At 43.2% G+C, this 18475-nt stretch overlaps 3 protein-coding genes across 7 annotated transcripts in view; 2 read left to right on the top strand and 1 right to left on the bottom strand.

The window, feature by feature from the left end:
* Positions 1 to 4071: 4071 nt before the first annotated feature.
* Positions 4072 to 17789, bottom strand: FOXM1 (forkhead box M1). Of its 5 annotated transcripts, none has more exons than XM_067005252.1 (9): positions 17634 to 17789; positions 11840 to 12433; positions 10612 to 10760; positions 10185 to 10406; positions 9632 to 9760; positions 9010 to 9054; positions 7996 to 8068; positions 7271 to 7452; positions 4072 to 6175 (listed from the first exon to the last, which is right to left on the bottom strand). In XM_067005252.1, the coding sequence occupies exons 2-9, from the start codon at positions 12387 to 12389 to the stop codon at positions 5123 to 5125; spliced, it is 2403 nt and encodes an 800-aa protein (XP_066861353.1). In that variant the 5' UTR covers positions 12390 to 12433; positions 17634 to 17789; the 3' UTR covers positions 4072 to 5122. The 5 variants fall into 5 exon arrangements, with proteins under 5 accessions (XP_066861353.1, XP_066861358.1, XP_047910400.1 ...); XM_067005257.1 differs by lacking the exon at positions 17634 to 17789 and adding an exon at positions 13694 to 13828 and having other exon boundaries at positions 7996 to 8065; XM_048054443.2 differs by lacking the exon at positions 17634 to 17789 and adding an exon at positions 13694 to 13827.
* On the top strand, positions 13870 to 18434 carry RHNO1 (RAD9-HUS1-RAD1 interacting nuclear orphan 1). The gene is made up of 3 exons (XM_013199964.3): positions 13870 to 14016; positions 14989 to 15205; positions 17784 to 18434. Exons 2-3 carry the CDS (start codon positions 15041 to 15043, stop codon positions 18432 to 18434), a joined length of 816 nt encoding a protein of 271 aa, XP_013055418.2. The 5' UTR covers positions 13870 to 14016; positions 14989 to 15040.
* TULP3 (TUB like protein 3) overlaps positions 18219 to 18475 on the top strand; it is a 35999-nt gene continuing 35742 nt past the window's right edge. Inside the window, exon 1 of the mRNA XM_013199961.3 lies at positions 18219 to 18439. The gene's annotated coding sequence lies outside the window, so the exon portion shown is untranslated. The remainder of the gene's footprint in view (positions 18440 to 18475) is intronic.

Raw genomic sequence — 18475 nt, 5'->3', positions numbered from 1 at the left:
CAGCTCTCTCAGCACCCATGGTGCATCCCATCTGGGCCCATGGATTTGTGGGTTTCAGGTTTGCCTAAATGATCTCTAACCTGATCCTCCTTGACCAAGGGAAAGTCTTCCTTTCTCCAGGTTTTCTCTCTTTTCTCTAGGGTCTGGGATTCCTGAGGGCTGGTCTTAGCAGTGAAGACTGAAGCAAAGAAGGCTTTCGGTAACTCTTCCTTGTCTGTATCCTTTGTCGCAAGGACACCTACCCCATTCAGCAGTGGACCCACATTTTTCCTAGTCCTCCTTTTGCTACTTATGAGTTTGAAGAAACCCTTCATATTGTCCTCGATATCCCTTCCTAGATTTAATTCCATTTGGGCAGTAGCCTTCCTTGTTGCATCCCTGCATGCTCTGACAACGTTCCTATATTCCTCCCAAGCGGCCTGTCCCTTTTTCCACCTTCTGCATTTTTCCTTCTTCTGAGTTTTACCACAATCTGCTTGTTTGCCCATGCAGACCTCTTCCCACTTTGCTTGACTTCTCACCCATATGGATGTACTTATCTTGGAGTAACTTTATATTAAAAATATTAACATTAACAGAGCTAATTTTTTGTTGTTGTTGTTTATGATCAGACACATTTTCCTCCCATTTTCTCAGAGATAATTCCATCATCACAGTAATTTGGTTTTACTTTACCTGTGAGTGTAACAGGTGATTCTCCAGAGCTGACATAGAACACCAGCATCTCAGCCTGGTTATTAACAGCTCAGAATCTCCTCAGCAAAGCAGTAACTCAACACAAGTAGTCAACAGTCTCCTAGGGTTGGAAACATCTCTTCTTTGGGACAGTCTGCTATCTGTTTTCTAAGCACTGAGGATACTGGAATGCATCCTTCATGGCAGGCGTACCTTAGTACTGCACTGAACAGTCACTGACTCTATCTTTGTTTCTCCCTTTTTTAACCTTTATCTCCATTGTCAGACTGACATGATATTTAGCAGTAGACCTGCAGTTCCCTTTGTGGAAATCTGAGTGTCATAAAAGTCAGCTAATGAATATTTCACTAACTACATACATTACCCTTCTATTTGCCTTTGCAGGTAGCAACATACACAGCACAAGTGCTAGATTTCAGCTAAAAACCCTGTTGCAAATCTTTCTCCCCTTTCTTTGGCCACAGAACACAAAAGGATGAATGTGGAGGCTGTACAAGCTCACAATGCTTGTACAGGGAGGCTTCCAAGCTGCACCCCAGCAACAAAGCAGTTTCCCTGTCCTGTAGTCTCCTGGAGAAAGATGGCACCGTTTGTTAGTGGAAAAGAGAACTGGTTGCAATGCTGACATCCCCTACCAGTTCAAAGAGTGGCAGGACAAAAAGGTCATTTCTTCCTGTCTGCTCAGCCACGTTAAGTGGCCTTCAGAGAAACTCTGCTGACAGGGAGAGCAAAGGATCACCCACCTGGAACTGACACTATCCCAAGGACAAGAACAGTTCATAATCGTCTGGGAACGTAATTTTTAGTTAGGTGGCTCTGATGTTAGTTACATGCATGCATCCTCTCCATTAGCAGGAAATGAGGTGAAAGACAAACTGGATGGCTTGAGAAGCTTTAAGTGTTGACGGGTGTGTAACGTGTACTGGCAGAAAGCATGCCACAAAGTGTGCCTCTCCTGCAGTCGCATGACTATGATCTTGCCTTCTTCCATCTGCATCTCTTCTTCCCACTGGGTCTAGATCTAGATTTATGGCTTTCTCCTCAGCCTGGGCTCCCCACCCTGAAGACAGATGTGCTGTGCGGCTTAGATCAGTTTTCACAGCAGTCTGTTACAATTTCCTGATCAGAGAAGGATGATTTCAGTCAGGGCTGGAGAACACGAACTCCTTACTAGAGGAAATGTATAGGTAAGAAGGAATCAAGACCTCCTGCCCTCATAGGCAGTGTCAGCAAATCAATCATAAACAAAATACACACAGGCTACTGACAGCCAACAATCATAGCCTTACAGCTTTGTTTCTTATTTCCTGCCCAGAGAAGAGCAAACCTCTGAGACACAATCAGAAGTGATACAGCTTCAATATCTGAATCAATGACAAAACTTTTCTGGTCTGAGATTCATATCGCAGGCTAGTAAAATATTTGTCACTGTTGGCCTCAAGCTGAGCAATCACTTGCGCTAAGCAGACAGAAATGTAGATCGGGGAATACAATATTCCTCTCAAGAAAAGCTGAAATAATGACCATTAAGTACTGGAAATATCTGCTGAGAGCAAATAATCTGTAACAAATGCATGTGAGAGAACTGCAATTTTTAAAAACATGCATGTAGTAAATTTCTGCTCTTATGTTTATGGATGACAGAAGAAATGTTGAGTGGAAATTGCTTTGCATTTAGAAAATACAGAAACTAGTCTGCCGGTGGTGTTCTAATGTTTCAGATTAAGTTTCTATGTTTCTGACTCACAACATAAGGGTTTACCCATCAACACCAATAAAAGGTATATGATATAAAGGAAGGAGTCAAGTAACCAACTGTGATGTGGTAAGGTCAAGATGGCCTGAGTAATACTGAAAACGTCCTGATTACTTACCCAATGAGGACAGAAAAAGCACCCTGCTGCTGGGAACAGGATAGCACAGCTGAGAATATTGGCAATAGGAGTATTTGGCCCTTTTTCTGATTTCCTTCCCATGGTTTACACATATAGAAAAAAAATATTTCAATCTTTGCTGTAGGAATTAAGAGTAGTAATAGCATAGGATAATACTCAGTTCTCAGTCCTTTGAGAATGTAGGCAGTGACAGCAGAAGCAGTGGGTTACTGCTACAAGTCTGCCCATTAAACACGTGGATGACAGAAAAAAAGTAACTGTGTTGAAGAAAATACATACAAGAAAAAGAACAAAGGTGGACTGTAAAGCTATAGTCGTTTTTTTTGTTTGTTAATAAGAAGGATGGACTAAAAATTAAGAACTGTAAACTTATAAAAAATGAAGACAAACAGAAAATGATGACAACAGAAAAATGCACAGTAGATTCTCACTGATCTAGACTGCACTTATGTTGCCCGTGGTTGAAAATAAAAGCTTAAAAGAATTCATACAATGATTAGCCATATTTGTATAACATTTAGATAAAAAATTCTTTCAATAGAGTGGAAACAAAAATGAGGTCCTGCACTGCAGGCATAAACTAACTGTTGTCTAACAGAAGTAAGAAATGAAATCAAAACCGAACAAAAAACAACACACTGATCCCCACAGACCTGTAGTTCTCTAGCCCACCAAAAATGGATTTGTTGTTTCTTGTTTTGTGTTGTTTTATTTAATCATGTTTTGTACCACATCACTGAACAAGACAGACCTGAGATCAGACAAGCACCAAGCATGTCCTAAATTCCAAAATAGGGAATATAAACTAATGCACTTTCCCTCAGCTTCTCTATTGGAGCTGCTTCTTTTGATACAGCAGTGGGTAAAATGCCATTAGTACATGCTTGGCCTCTCTCTTCCTCTTTGCTTTGCTTTCTTTTTCTACCTTTTTGTGCTCTATGACTCAAAATAATTTTGTTCCCGTCGTCAGTGCTTCAGATAGAAAAAAGATTTTAAGAAACCATGTTGCCTGGGGGTGAAAGAAAATTTCATAACTTCCTGATGTTAGGCTGTAAGATATTTTCATGGACTATCATTGGCACTGTACCAAGGAATCTCACTTTGTGGAATCATTTGAGGCAATGTGCTCCTACTAACCCCTTGCAAACACTGGCCAATACATAAATCGAACAGTTTGCCCAGGTAATGGCTGTGGTTGCCTAGCCTACTACTGAAACTATTTTATAAACAACCCTTTCTATTAAAGCATCACCTGTACATGAAATGATTCTTCTAAATGCAAAGCAGTACTAAACACATCCTCTTCCCATTGATCCTCTCCTCCCCCAGAGCAATCTAGCCTTATTTCCAGAACTCAGATCCAGGGCTAAAGCATGTGTGTTAGGCAAGCAAAAAAAAAAAAAAAAATAATTAACTGTTCATACCATGGTCCAGCCTAAGCATGTTACTAAAAGCGGCAGCAGTAAAGACAACACTCAGCTGTGCTCCCAGAGAAACTTTATTGCATACGTAGATGCGTGAGCCATCATTTGACTGTAAGCAGAAGGATTAGGTTTTTTCCATACCAATTTCCTCTTTTGATACGAGTTTTAGAGAACTGGGATGAGTCACCCTATTGCACTTAGAAACATACCTTGTGTTTCCAGAGGTCACTTTTCAGTGAAAATGTTGGCATTCACTTGCCAATATTGGTATTTTATTATTTTTTTAAAAACATTTTTCAACTGATGATATAATGAGGACTGGTTTAACCATTCAGTAAAAGCCCATCTTACTGCAACAGTGACTCTACCTAGTCCCCTAGGTTATGTTTAACTTGAGCCGTCACTCAGTCACGTATAGATGATTTTTCAGATCTGTGTGCCTGCAACATGCAAAACAGCCTAGGCCAATGGGTTTCTTAGGTCAAAGAAGAAAATAGTATTTTGGGCTCTCATCTAGAGTAGAAGAGTACAGGACAAGTGGGACATATGGACAAGACTAAGTTAAACCCTTTACCAGCCCAAATATTCCCATGATAATCCTACAAGAATAAAATTACTATTATAATTAAGAGCTAGTTTAAGGAATGTACAATATTTACAGCCATTAGAACTACACAAAAGATGCTAAATAAGACGAGAACAAAGCAAAGGGAATTAAGGACAGAATGAGGAGGAAGTTCTCAGGGCCTTTCCTATTGGACATAACTCAGGAGTATATCTCTCTGATCCCTTGAGTAGCCAATTCCCTTCAGGGTCTATCTAGATGTTTTCCTGAAAGAACCTCTCTAACCTGGTACTAAAGATGAGAGTCCTTGAAGAGAGGCTATCTTATCCCACATAAATAGTCTATTGCAGCTCAAAAAGGGAGTTCATAGCAGCCAATGGGCCTGTCTCCCAGCTTAGCAGGAGTCAATAGTGCCCACTATTCCCACAAACGAGGGAATTCGTCAAAAGCAGACAGTCTTTTTAGACTATGTGAATAGATCTCAGAAGAGGAGAGTGCTTTCTATAATATCAAAATAAGCCAAATTCAGCCCTCTGGCCAGTTTACTTCAGTTCAGGTATAAGCTGAGACCAACTAATGTCCGTTCCTAAGTTTTCATCCTCAAGACCAGGAAAGCTGATATCTAGAAGGATTTTGCTCAAACTGTCATTCATAGTGTCCAAGATCAGGCCCTCCATGAGTGACCGGTTTTCAGCAAAGCCGGAGGTTGGCAGTTCAACAGGCAACTGCTTGGTAGATTCATGAGTAAAAGCTGGAGAGCTTGTGAGGGGGCCATGCACCATGTCACTTGATTCTGTATTGAGCAGTTCCCGAGGGGACTCAAAGAGAGGATTTTTAAGGGGTGTGCTGTTAAAACCCAGCAAGTCCTGGTTCTCCTGGAGGGGTGTGAATGGCAACTGAAGGGTTCTCACTGGACTGAAATCCAGCTCATTACTTCCCTTGGCTAACGATGCAGACTTCCAGGGATCAAGGCCTCCTAGTGGGGGAGTAGTATTTGCTGGGACTTTGCTGGGAGTGGAAGAAACTGGCAATTTGCTGAACATCTCTTTGACTGGTGTTTTGAAAGGCCCCTCTTCCCCCTGCAGGCAGCTGAGCTGTGATACATTCTCTGGAGGCTGGCTTTCCTGCAGGAAGGGTAAGTCTGCCCCTAACCGGAAAGGGTCAAAGTCATTGCTCTCTGGCAAAATAAGGACAGGCTCTTCAGAGCAAGGTAGTGCTAGGTGCTGTTTCCTTCTGGATCTGCTCATTTCCCGCCTCTCACGTCTCTTTATAACTAACGTGTCAGAAAAACTCTTAGATGGTGACTTCAGTACGGTGAAATGTTTCTTCTCAGTTGCAGCTGAGACTGGGAGGAACAAGGCTGGCTCTTCCTTTACAGTTAGGGTTGAGGCAAAGGGGGACAACCAGTCATCCAGCTGTGAGACCTCCTCCTCTTTTATACAGGGAGTCTCAGGGAAAGAAGCCAATTCCTCACCGGGTTGGGAGCTGCTCTCCTTTAAAGAATGGGTTTGAGAAAATAGGCCTTCATCACATTGACTCTCTTCCTTGACAATAGCCACAGGCAAAGAGGATGACTCATCCATAGAGAGTGACATCTACAAAGAAAAGAAAATGATATGCAGTCAGTAAACAAGGATCTAACCCATTTAAAATACAAATGGTAGTGGAAGAAAAAAAAAAGAAAGACTAGTAGTAAAGTACAGCAGAACAGGTAAAATGGGAAAAAATAGCAAAAAAAATAGCAATAGCAACAGATAAACATTGCTCTCCCAGTGAAAATGATACAGAGAAGCCTACAGATCACAATGGGAAGGGTTTTAGCTAAGTGACTCGAAGTCATGCCCTTCAGAGTACTTCTGCAATGAGCAATTTCTAGAAGGACAGGCAGGAGAAGAGCCAAGTATTTATGGTTTTGATTCCTCCTTACATTACGTACATGTGCAATGACAAAATGAGTGGGGACAGCTTTCCCAGAAACCAAGGAAAAAAGAAAAAAAAATAGAGGTTATTAGAAGAAAAAAAACATATGAGGGAAAGACAAATCACAGCAGGAGAGAATATAAAGCAACAGGAACAAGAAGGAAAACAGGATTAAGGTTAGACAGGATGGAAAAGCTTGACAATGCCTAAGCATCCAAGACAGTGAGTCAGTAAGATGTGAAGAGTAAGCCCTGTTTAATAGCTGTTTTTTCTTCAGCCCAGAATAACTGAGAACTCCACAACTGACAAATAGATACTGAAAATCTCTGGGAAGAGTCTACATGCAAGTAAATGCTCTTTCAAAAGCAGTGCCCTATATTAGGGCTGGCTCTTCAGAGCTATGAAATTCTGAGTGCTTTAGGGGCAGAACAAAGCTATTTTTCCCATTCCTACTTATTCACATCTGAGCAGCAGAAAAAGACAGTCTGGACCATTCAGTCCAGAGTGCCCACGCCTCCACTGAATTAAAGTAACGTCCTTAACAGCAAGTCAACTAGCAGTTAACAGTGACCCTAGAGACAGAAAAGGACAGCAAGGATTGCCACTGGCTAGTTCTTAGCCATAAACTTACAGGCTTGGAGGACCCAGTAAAGATACACAAAGGAACCATGTAAAGAACGCAGTCCATGGAAAACAACAGCTATGGAGAAAACAAAATACAACACACCCCATTCCATCCCATTTCCCCAAAAGCAAGAATTAAAAACAACCTTTGGAGCAATGCGCACGCGTTTATTGCATTGGAAGGTCTCTGAGCTGTTGAGGGATGCTCCCTGTGCCATGGACAGAGGAACCTTCATAGAAGGCTGCAACACAAGAGGCTGACTCACAGGAAACTGGATTGGAACCAGGTAGGAATTGATGCGAGGAAGCAAAGGCTTCATCTTTCGGCCTGGAAGGGAAAAGAATTGATTTGTTAGCCTCCTGCCCTTCTACCACCTCGGGAAAATCAGATACCTAACAGAAAGTGCTTCTAAATACCCCCAAATAACCATTTGATCAGAGATAGCTTCACCTGCCTTCTCTGTTAGTTTTGAGGATACAAACCCCAAGCCAGAAGGCCTGATGAAGAGGAAAATACAGCCTCTCATACAGATCCTAGTCCTCAAGTTGGGGCAAGCTCTGCTCTCACTCAGTTAGAGAGGATGGAAGGGAACTGGGTGCTCAAAGAGACTGTAGCTCTACCTTCAGCTTTAAACCTGACAGATGGGAGCAGCTGTAGGAAGTCTGTAAGCAGGCAAAGCTGGATAACAATTTCTACTTTATTCCTACGAGAATCTGGGAGAGTTTTTGAGATTTATCTATAAGAGATTATGAGAGAATATATAAGAATATATAATATATTATAAGAATATATAAGAGAATACGAGATTTATCTATGTCCTAAGACTTATGAGAATGATTCTCTTTGGCCTAGGCTGATGTAGACACTTACGTGCATTCTGGGGTTCAGTTTTGCTGCTGCCTCCCATATTCTTCTGGGGATCTGGAACATGTCTCTTTTGCTGCTGTAGACATTGTAAAATAAGGAAGACGAGAGGAAGGAGGAAAAGATTTAAAGAGAAGAATTCATATTTATTCCGTTGTCTCATTCAGAACTGCAAATCCAGAAGCCTGTGCTGAGCTAATTACAGGAAAAGCAGCTGTTAGCACCCAGCAATCATGCTGTCTCTCTCTCTGCAACACTTGCTGTTTTGTGGTCATGCCATCTCAAAGCTAGCTACCAGTCAAAAAGAAAGAAATGGCACAAGATAGCTGATCCAGCTGTGGACTCTGCTGTAGAATTGACCTTGTTTCAGTGTCCTCAGCGCCTGAGGAAAGTTGAATAGCATACATTTATCGTGTATTTGATTTCCATACAAACCGTAGACCTGAAGTTCAAGTGGAATATCAGAGGCAACACAGGAATTAGAGGTCAAAGCAGATGGAATGAGGGCCAAGACTATAGTGGTAACAGAAAAGTGTCTTACTGGCTCATTGTAAATCCATCATTGTTAAAATTGCTGAATGCAAGAGACAGCAAATGGGTTTATCCTCCTGAGAGTCACAGTGCAGCTGGGTTCCAAACGAAACAAGGAGCACAGAGAGATCCCATTCTCTCTGGTTGTGAGACCCAGAACAGAGTGGGACTGCTGCCACAGATGAGGACTGTACCCAAACCCTGTCTCAGCTTTTTCTGAAGCCTGCTGGTGCCCACTGCAACCTATTTCAGCAGTAGATTTTTAGTTGCTCGAAGTTGTACAGCTCTAGCCAAGCTGTAGAGAGAACATATCACCTGAAGGCAATTAACCTTTGGCTCAACACCTTTCCCCAGGAAGGGTGTGCACAGAGCATATGACCAGGTGCAGCAGTGACCCAGTCCCCCCTCCCCAGATCTCTCATCCTTTCCTTCAATGACGGGCAAGAGGAGAACGGAAGCTCAAGCCCCGAACCAGGGGGAAAGTCTTACTGATTCAGAGTGCTCAGGCGATGTTGGTGACCCCAAGTCCAGCGGCTGGTAGCAACAAGGCATTGAGAGGGAGAAAAATAAGAAAATAAGAGGAAGTTATCAACCAAAGGGGGGGGGGAAAACGGGACAGTTTAACTTTGTATAATCCAAGCAAACCAAAGAGTAAATCTGCCCACCCACTGCAGAAAACACAAAAGACTAAACACACCTGTACTAGATTTGCAAGCTGTTGCTTCTACAAAAAAGGTACTTCCTAAAATATCTAGCTGGGATAGTACAATTCCATCCTGTGGCTGTCTAGTCAACACAAGAACTGTTAGACCACTTCAGTGGAAAACTTCTCACTGGAAGTTTGTTGCAGGCCCATGGAAACAGGTTGAACTAAGTCACTATTACATTTGGTACACCACCTGAAGAATAAAATACATCTCAGAAGAGCTCCAGCAGCAAAAGCCACAGCACTTCTTTCAAATTGAGTTCATCTGTTTGTCAGGAGAAGTGACTGAGTCCAGCTTTTATAGAGAAGCTGATGTCAAAGTAGCTTAAATTTCCCTTTAAATTAAGGTGCCTGTCTAGCATGGACTGGATAGGCTGCTCCATTTTCTCTGCATGAGGCACTCACCTTAAACACTTGGTCCAATGTTAGGCAACGGTTGGCATCAGGGTGAATAGTCCAAAATGAGATTTTACCATTAGCAGATGTCTCACGGACAAACATATCATGAAGGGACAGGTTGTGCCGTATGGAGTTCTAGAGAAAAAGGAACAAGGGGGGAAATTGAACAGCAGAAGTTTTGTTATCAGCACTGTAGGGCTTACTTCAGACACAACTGCTCTGGCAGAGGAGATTCCATTCCGAAGTCCAGACAATGTGGACATTCATATTCACTGCATACCCAGCCAACCTTACCATAAGTCTCTTATTCTCTTTACTCTTGAGAACCCTATTCTTACTCCAATGATCAAACATCCCACCACCTTGCCTATGTAGCATGAGAAAAAGGATACAAGAAGTTGAAGAGGGAATGCCTGGAATGAGAGAGTATTTGGGGTGGGATGTTTAAATTAATTTCCATCTTGCTCTGTAGGCTGGGGAACAACTTTTCATTTTCACCCAGAAAGCTTATGACTGCATCACCCTGAGGCCCACAGCAACTTGAGGGCCTACTTGTTACCTTCCAACCTGGCTTAGCCACATGTTTAAAATACGGGAAATGATCCTCAATCCAGGTATAGATGTCCTTCAGAGTCATACGCTTCCTCTCAGTGCTATTGATGGCAAACTGGATCATGGCCATGTACGAGTAAGGAGGTCTTTCTGACACCGAATCCTGCCAGGAGGAGGAGGAGGAGGAAGAGGAGGTAGGAATGGCAACAGCAGCAGAATCTTCTTCAGTCTGAGACAGAAGAAACAATACATGAGTGCTCAAAGAGCTGACAAAAAGAGCTGGATAATCCATGTCCTGCTATTCAAAAACAGTAAAAGGCAATCTTAGATTACTTAGAGTGGATCACATCTAGTTCTTGCAAGTCTTCTAATCCACATGAATTGCATCCCTATCAAAAGTTTCAGTGCACACTATGTTGCCTTCGCCTGCTTACCTTGATTTTTTCCTGCAGAGGTATCTGGTTCTCTTTCTCCGTATCTTGCTTCACAGAACAGGGACTTAGTCCATCAGTTCTCATCTTCCCCAACCACTGGATGTTAGTGAGACTATTATCCAGCACAGAGCTCATTGTCTCGCCACTGCCTGTCGGGATAACAAGCCCATAACTCTGCTTACTCATAAGTAATCCTCTTCCTTCACCTTAATGCCAAATGGAAGGCACTAATCACACTGCTCAGAAAGGTATCCCTGTGTCACGATAGGGACAAGATAACATTGCAAAGCTAAAGCTTCTTGTGCATATACCTTAAATTCCTGATTGTATGAGAATCTGCCCAATTCCTGAAAAAAGCTGAAGCCTTAAAAAAAAAAAAAAACACAAAAAAAAACATTCAAACCAGACTATTGCTCTCAATCAAAACAGGACAGTGTTAACTCCAGTACTTCAAGAATTCAAGAATTTTCAGCTAAAAGATGAACCCAGTAAGCAAAGGCCAAGGAAAAAGGTGGCATAAACTACAAAAGAAAGACTAAGCACAAGACCTAAGTCAGAAGCTCCATGTCTTCAGGGTTTTTCAATAGCAACAATGGAAAACTAGTGCAGTTTTATTGTTTCTGGTGAGGCTGTTTGTAACAATACAGCTACTGGAACAGTCTATGGGTTCCTGTCAGGCAGCGGGATAAGATTTGCCACAGACAAAAGCTACATAGATATTTTAAGTTACAAATACAAATATGATTTGAGCAGTAAGTCAAAGTAAAACCCATCCCACTTTTAACATTTGCCCATCAGCTTCATGAGACAGTCAAGAAAAAACAGACTTGCCACTTAGTTATTAAAGGATGGGAAACACTTCTCTCTGAAAGCTCTAGGCTCCTATGTTTTGTCACTGACTAGGGTACTTCATGCTAGTCTTGATTCCATCCACCACCTCTTTGCTTAGTATTTTGTTCTATTAGACTAGATTCCCTTAAACCATCCCCACTTCTTTTTCTCTCAGCACTAAAATTTTGCTTTGCTACACACCTTCATATGCCAGACCTGCCTCTACCACCAAAAATGTATCTACTGAGATCATTCAGATTTCACTTCGTATGTACAGCTATTTTGTAAATAACTTAATAATTTACTGCATACTGAGATGCAAGCACTATGCTCATTGCCCCACTTCGCACCCCTTTGCCCATCTATCACGATGAAGAAAAGGGTAAGAGTTACATACTGTTGCTCTCCTGTTCCTGTGCAACCACAGAGTCAACTCCTGAATGCCAGAGTGTTGTCCCTCCTGCAAGACCAGGTGTCTGCATGACATTCTTCTCTCTTACTTCGCCATCGGCAGCCTTGATCGCTGCACTGGGTTTCTCTGAGGGGTGATGCTGCGACAGTCCTGAACCTGATGAACAAGAGGTGCCCCCACTGCTAATGAGAATGAACTTGTTGGGCCCATTATTTCCACATTCTTTTCCTTTTGCTGTAAGGGCTTCTATGATGCTCTGAATATCAGCATTTGTAGGGATGGCCACCACTTGCGTGTTGGGCATGGTAGGATGGTTGATTATTTTTATTCCTGCTGGGAATTTCTGCAGGCCAGAGTCCATTTTGTCTCTGCCTTGGCTGTCATGCTGGTCCTCTTGGCTGTGTTCCTGCTTAGATGTCTTTTGTCCCTGACCATTGTGCTCATCTCTTGCTGAGGTACTGGGTGCATCCTTCTGTGGAAGGGCCAGTTTCCGTCTTTTGAGAATTAAGGGCCTGCGAGGGCTGGTCCTCATCATTGATCTGTACAGTCACTCTCCATTGAAAATGAGAAGAATAAGTCCTGCAAAACAAGAGATATAACATAAGAGTGCAGGTGGCAGGAATAGAAAAGAAAGAGGCAGCAAATCACCCCAGGCCTTCCACAGCACACGTATAATCACCAAGTATTACACTGCTAGGAAAAAAAAAAAAGAAAAATCAGAATTGAAAACTTTTAACAAGATTGACCAGCCTTTGGGAAAATAGTACTGTATTTCTTTTATCCACATTTTGTGTGAGCAGGACAGGAGAGAGATTTGCAAAGCAGATAATTTATATCAGAAGTTCAGAGTCATAGAGTACTTAACAAGGAAGGAAAGTACACGTATCTGCTTTACAGAAAGGGATGCTAAGACTTAGCTGTAAAGTGGCTTGATCAGCATCAGTCAGCAAGCTGGAGGGATGAGAAGCTATAACACAGAAATAGCAGTCCTGATCCTTACATCTTATTGCTGTAAGCAGATCACGCAACATGAGAGAAAGGGGGATTTAGCAGGTGGTATAAGAATTGGGCAGCAGAGATTGCCCTGGACACTATAAGAGCACATAATAAAAGCAACAGAAGCTAGGTACTTTAAAATAAATGTGAAGTAAATGCTCCAGTCATTGCTTCTGTAGAGTTCTGTAGCATTAGACAAACTTGTCATAGGGCAGCATACAATTCAAATTCCAAACTTTTAGATAACAAACGATTTAGGTTATTAAGTCAAAAGGAGTAGAGATAAAAATTCAGAGACACTGCTTTCAGGGTAAGATGCTGCGTGCACCTTCTGCGTACACCGCTTATAAATACCATGCCATTCACGAAATACATGGGGAGATTGCTTCTTGCAGCAAACTATAACAGAACGAGAGCACGCAAGTTGTGCTTACTATTTATCGTTAGGGAAGACAGGCAGAATAGAAACACCCAGCAACAACAAAGAAGGCATTCTGCATCCGTGGATTTGACGGGGCCAGCTAGTAAGCAAGAAACCTGTCAGTAAGTCACCTGCGCGGGTACAAAATAGAGCCCCGGGGACAAAAAGCGGAGTCGGTGCCCTGCGTGGCAGGAGCGTTGGGGTCGGGGCCGCCCGGCGGCCGGAGGCAGAGCTGCTGACCCCCACAGGCAGCCTGCAGCACCCAGAGCCCCGCTCCCTCCCCGAGGCCCCCGGGGAGGCCTCACCCCCGCACCCCCCTCTCCTCCCGGTGAGCCCCGGCCGCTGCCCCGGGGCCAGGCCCGGGCACCCCCCTCTCCCCGGAAGAGCCTCCGAGGCGGCGGCAGCGGGCGGGCAGCACTCACCGCCGGGCCGGGCCGGAGTCGCGGAGGGAGGGAGGGCGGAGGGAGCCCCGGCGGCGCTGCCGGCCCCGCCGCCCCGCGGCACGGCTCGGCTCCCTGTTTGAATTTGGCGCCCGGCGGCTCGCGGCCGTCACGTGCCCGCCTGGGCCAATGAGGGGCTGCGCCCGGGCTGGCGGCGGGAGGCGGATCCCGATTCGGAGCCGGATCCGGATCCGGAGCGCGGCCGAGGCCGTTTGCGCCGGTTTGCGTCAGGAGAGCGGCCCTGGGCCCGAGGGGGGCGGCCGAGACGCTCGGGGGCCGTTAGGCAACGCCAAGGCCGTGTGTTGGTAGGGAGCTGCTGAGGGGGCCGTGCGGTGGTTCTGCTCCTCTGGTAGCAGAACGTTTATTTACGTTCGTTTACAAGATATTTGCTAGGTAAAAGTAATCGTGCAAGATACCTATAACGCAGGAGGGAAACATCAAGTATTTAAAAACTTAAACTTTCCGAAATGAAACCGTATGGATAAGTAGCAGCTAGAAATTGAAAGAATTCTGAGTAGTACGGCCTTATACACCAATTTTATAGATTAAGTTTCTGGTTTCCAATTCTTAAATCGTTCTTCAGTGGTAACTAGGTTAGGTACTGAGTTGATGTGAAGAAATTATTTAAGTCTTCTAGATAGCTGACTTGTCACAGAGGATTAAGCAGGTCAACTGAATCCCATTGCAAACATTTGTTCGTTTTGTTTTTTTTTTCTTCTCTCTCAGCATTTTTTAATTTCCTTAAAATTGTCAGTAACCAAGCTAGTTCTGAACATAGTTGGTTCTATATTTCAGTATTTTAGTCAGGTCTTATCACATATGGATGTCTTTCAAATTACTTCTAAAATATCTTTATGAAAGTGCCTATGCAAGTTTGTCAGGCTTGTGTATTTAAAATATGTATTTTTGTAAGAAACTGGTCTTTCCTATAATGTTGAGGCTTGTGCAGAATGCCACTTCAGAACTCCTTCTGCAGCTACAGCATTTTTATTTTGTTTGTCTGACTGTCTGCCCCAACATATTTGGCTATCTGCTTTTGTGAAGCTTCAGAACATTTTAATTATCTGTTCTCTGGTGCATTTGCTAAATCTGCCTGGAATTTGACAGAAAGCTTAAAAGCTATTGATGATGTATACACGATAATGTTGTGTGTTTTATTTCTCTTAAAATTTATATCTGAGCTTTCCAAACAGGCTTGTCTTCAAATGCGTTTATTTGTCTTCTACAGATTTGAGAGCTCTTTAGCATCTTCTCAGAGTGCTTTTGTCTTTCTCCAGTTGGTTCTCGCAAGCGTCATGAGGTTTCTAAGTGGCTTTACCATATCTTTTGATGCCTCCGAAGAAGCGTACTCGCAATGCCAGGAAGGCAGAACTGGTATTCCTTGAGGAACCATGGGAGGGACCCATCCATTGCTGTGAAACTCCACAACCTTTGGCTGAGAATCCAAGACATGTTCCTACAAAACCTATAGACCAGAATACCTCTGCTGCCTGGGTTGGTATAAGTTATCCTTTCCCCTGTGTCCCACAGCAACAGTGTTAGAGTTTCTCCCACAAGTCACAAGACTCAAAAGAAAGCTGTCTGTCCTGGATACGCAAAATTAGTAGCATGGACCTGAATTGATTATAAATGCCTAAAGCATAAATGAGCACATGTGAGTTGCTTCACATTCTAATTACAAACAAACAACAAGATTTTGGGTATGTGAAGGCATAACACTGTGCAGTGTATACTGATTACTATTTCTGTTTGTCTTCTGAAAAACTAATTCTCATGAGGAAAATGCTTTCTGTAGCAACTGAAAACCCTATACATAATAAATATTTTTGGGGTAAATTTTTTTTGTTGCCTTGCTACTTGAAATTGCTGAAATCTAAGTGTTACATGTTAAAATACTAGTTGTTTTGTTTAAATCTGACACTACTAATTTTAGGGATCAGAGGTCTTCACTTCAAAATAACTTGTTTTAACCTGCCTTATTTTCCATTCTGTGTGTTTTGAATAGTTTCTCTCCATATTGTTCTTCTGATGGGCTTCTTTCTAGTCTGAAAGAATATTGCAGGGACTGTTGCAGTGTCCCAAGATAGTCCGTATATTATGTAATGCAAAGATATATTTTTTTAAGTAAATGGCTGCTGCAAAGACAGGCTGTTCCTATATATGTGTGTTCCTATATATATGTTCCTCTATACACACACTGTTCCAACAATAGTTATCTCCTAGGGGAGCTTTGTTTAAGTGTTATTTCTGCTTGAGTCTCTGTGCTTTGAGGGCTACAAAGATGGTGAAGGGTTTAGAGGACAAGATGTATATGGAGCCGCTAAAGTCACTTGGTTTCTTCAGTCTCGAGAAGATTGAGGGGAGACCTCATCACGCCCTACAGCTTCCTCACAAGGGAAGCGGACGGCAGGCACTGATCTCTTCTCTCTGGTGACCAGCAATAGGATCCGAGGAAATGTCATGAAGCTGCGATGGGGCAGTTCAGGCAGGCTATCAGGAAAAGGTTCTTCACCAGGAGGGTCATCAGGCACTGGAACAGGCTCCCCAGGGAAGTGGTCACAGCACCAGGTCTGATGGAGTTTAAGAAGCATTCAGACAACACTCTCAGACATATGGTCTGATTTTTTGGGTGGTCCTTTGGGGACCCGGGAGTTGGACTTGATGATCCTTGTGGGTCCCTTCCAATTCAGGTTATTCTGCATTCTTTACAAAGCAGGCTCAAAAAGTGTGGTTTCAAATGTACAAGAAACATTCCTTTAACCCTGGAGACCTAGATTTGTTTTTGTTATGCTTTAACCTTAAAGTAGAACATACTCAATTTTTTTACTTTTTATATTGGCGAGTTAGCTCTATGGCTTCTGTAATGCTGTGTGCAATAACTACTGTGAAGAAGTATGTTTTTTGTTTGGAAGAGATGAAAATGTCCACATTATTCTTTGTTTCTAAACATTATTCCCTTTGAAAAATCCTGGTAAGTTTGTAACTTCCTGCAGATTCTTCTGCAGATGGATGTCAGTCGTTTCCGTGCAGCTGAGTTTCTGCTCATCTTGGTGTTATCTTAAGTCTTTAATACCAGGTGAAGTCTACCTGACGTGTTCTCTGAAGTAAGGAATTCATACCCTCGAAGTCAGTGTGGTTCACCTATGTTCTTTGAAGTGTGTGCTGGGATACAATTATTAGGGAATCATTGCTCTATTTTCCTGCACAATGGCTTTGCATTCAACAGTCACTACCCGCAGTTAACCTGAACTTAGTTTTTTGAGGGACTGTGTAGTAACATGAGAATGCTAAAAGGGGTCTGTGGTTGTCATAACTAGAAGCCAGTTTGGCATGCTTTAGGGAAAAACAAATTGTGAGAAACTGAACCACAATTTCTTTTGAGACCCAGGAAGATAAAGACTACTGTAACAGAAGGATTTTCAGGTCTTGAGTCCCCAGTCTTTCAAGGAAATACAGGTTGTTAACTTTGACCATCTTCTATGGACAGCTGATTTTAGAATTGGCAGTTCCAGTGATCTGCTCTTCTAGAATATAGAGGTTAACTATGTGATTGAGGCAAAGGTGTTTGGGGGGAATATTTTGAAGGCTTAATTAGCGTAATCTAAGGTGATGAAATGAAGTGGGTATTGTTTAAATCACTTTGTATTGAACCTCTACCTGTTCAGGAACACTGAGGATGTGGTTCACTGAATTTATTCAGCTATGCTAAGACACAGAAGGACACAGGATCCAGGTCTGAACTATTTTAAATCTGCAGGTGTTAAAGGTGTAGATGCCAGTAAGATGATTTAGATTTTTCTTTAAATCAGAAGTCTTGTGTTCTTTTGTGTGTTACCAGAGGATAGTTCACTCGCTACCCACTTTCTTTAGAGAGCGAAGTGTCAGAACATAACTTTGAAGTTCAGAGGTGTCTCATGCTTACCAGCAAGGTTAATGACTGTTTTGCTTTGCTGCAGACCATCTTATGCATTTAGTCAACACGCTGATGAAAGATGGGATGGGTGGGGAAGCAGAATGAGGTTGGCGTTCCTTTAGAGAAAATTCTTGTTTTTTCTTATGTCTTGACCTTCAGGTGTGTGCACAATTTGAAACAACTAAGTCGTTGGTGTTGAAAGCATTTCAGAAGAAGCATCGTGGTCCTTGTAAACCGCAGAAGCAGGATGCCGGCCATGGTTTGCCTTGTGCAAGGGGAGCTTGCCAAAGACCTGTAGCCTGCAAATTTCCTCCTTTAACTTTTGAGAATTCAGAAGGATGTGCAGTCTGCTCCCCAGATGTGCTGAATCATGCAGGGAAGAACGCACAGCACTCTCACAGCCGGTGCAAGAATGGCACAGTAGCAAAAAGCAACGTTCAGGCAGCCAGTTCAGAGAACTGTGAAGAAACACCGTCAATGCCTGTCCCTCAGCCTGTGGAGCCAGAAGCCTTCAGCCCACCAGATATTGGGACTCCAGAGCCTCCTGTAAGGAACAGGAGATGCAGCAGCGCTCGGTCGCGAACCGGTAGCTGTGCCTGGCAAACAGAAGGAGAGTTGGCGTCTGGCAGTGAACCCTGCGGGAGAGGGGAAGCGGCAGCAGTACTGGTTACAGACACTCCGGAGGAAGAGTACGGAGTAAGGGTCACCTGGAGACAACGGCCTCACGTCCTGAGGTACCTGCGGGACAGGGGGAAGCTGAGCGCCGCCGACATACTGGTGAAGAGGGACCCTGAACTCTGCAGGAGATAGGAACGGTAATTCTGCTGCGGGCAGAGACGTGCCCGCACGGA

This window comes from Anser cygnoides, chromosome 1 (assembly GCF_040182565.1).
Source record: "Anser cygnoides isolate HZ-2024a breed goose chromosome 1, Taihu_goose_T2T_genome, whole genome shotgun sequence".
NCBI lineage: Eukaryota > Metazoa > Chordata > Aves > Anseriformes > Anatidae > Anser > Anser cygnoides.
The sequence above is the reverse complement of the archived record's forward strand: the minus strand, read 5'-3'. Positions and strand labels throughout refer to the sequence as shown.

What these genes read in the sequence shown, in the direction of transcription:
- RHNO1 (XM_013199964.3), top strand. Translation starts at nt 15,041, where the DNA reads ATGCCTCCGAAGAAGCGTACTCGCAATGCCAGGAAGGCAGAACTGGTA. An exon ending in AGAATACCTCTGCTGCCTGG is followed by an intron (nt 15,206 to 17,783) that starts GTTGGTATAAGT and finishes CTTGACCTTCAG; the next exon opens with GTGTGTGCACAATTTGAAAC.
- FOXM1 (XM_067005252.1), bottom strand. Translation starts at nt 12,389, where the DNA reads ATGATGAGGACCAGCCCTCGCAGGCCCTTAATTCTCAAAAGACGGAAA. An exon ending in CGCCTGAGCACTCTGAATCA is followed by an intron (nt 8,069 to 9,009) that starts GTAAGACTTTCC and finishes CAATGTCTACAG; the next exon opens with CAGCAAAAGAGACATGTTCC. An exon ending in AACTGAACCCCAGAATGCAC is followed by an intron (nt 7,453 to 7,995) that starts GTAAGTGTCTAC and finishes TTTCCCTTCCAG; the next exon opens with GCCGAAAGATGAAGCCTTTG.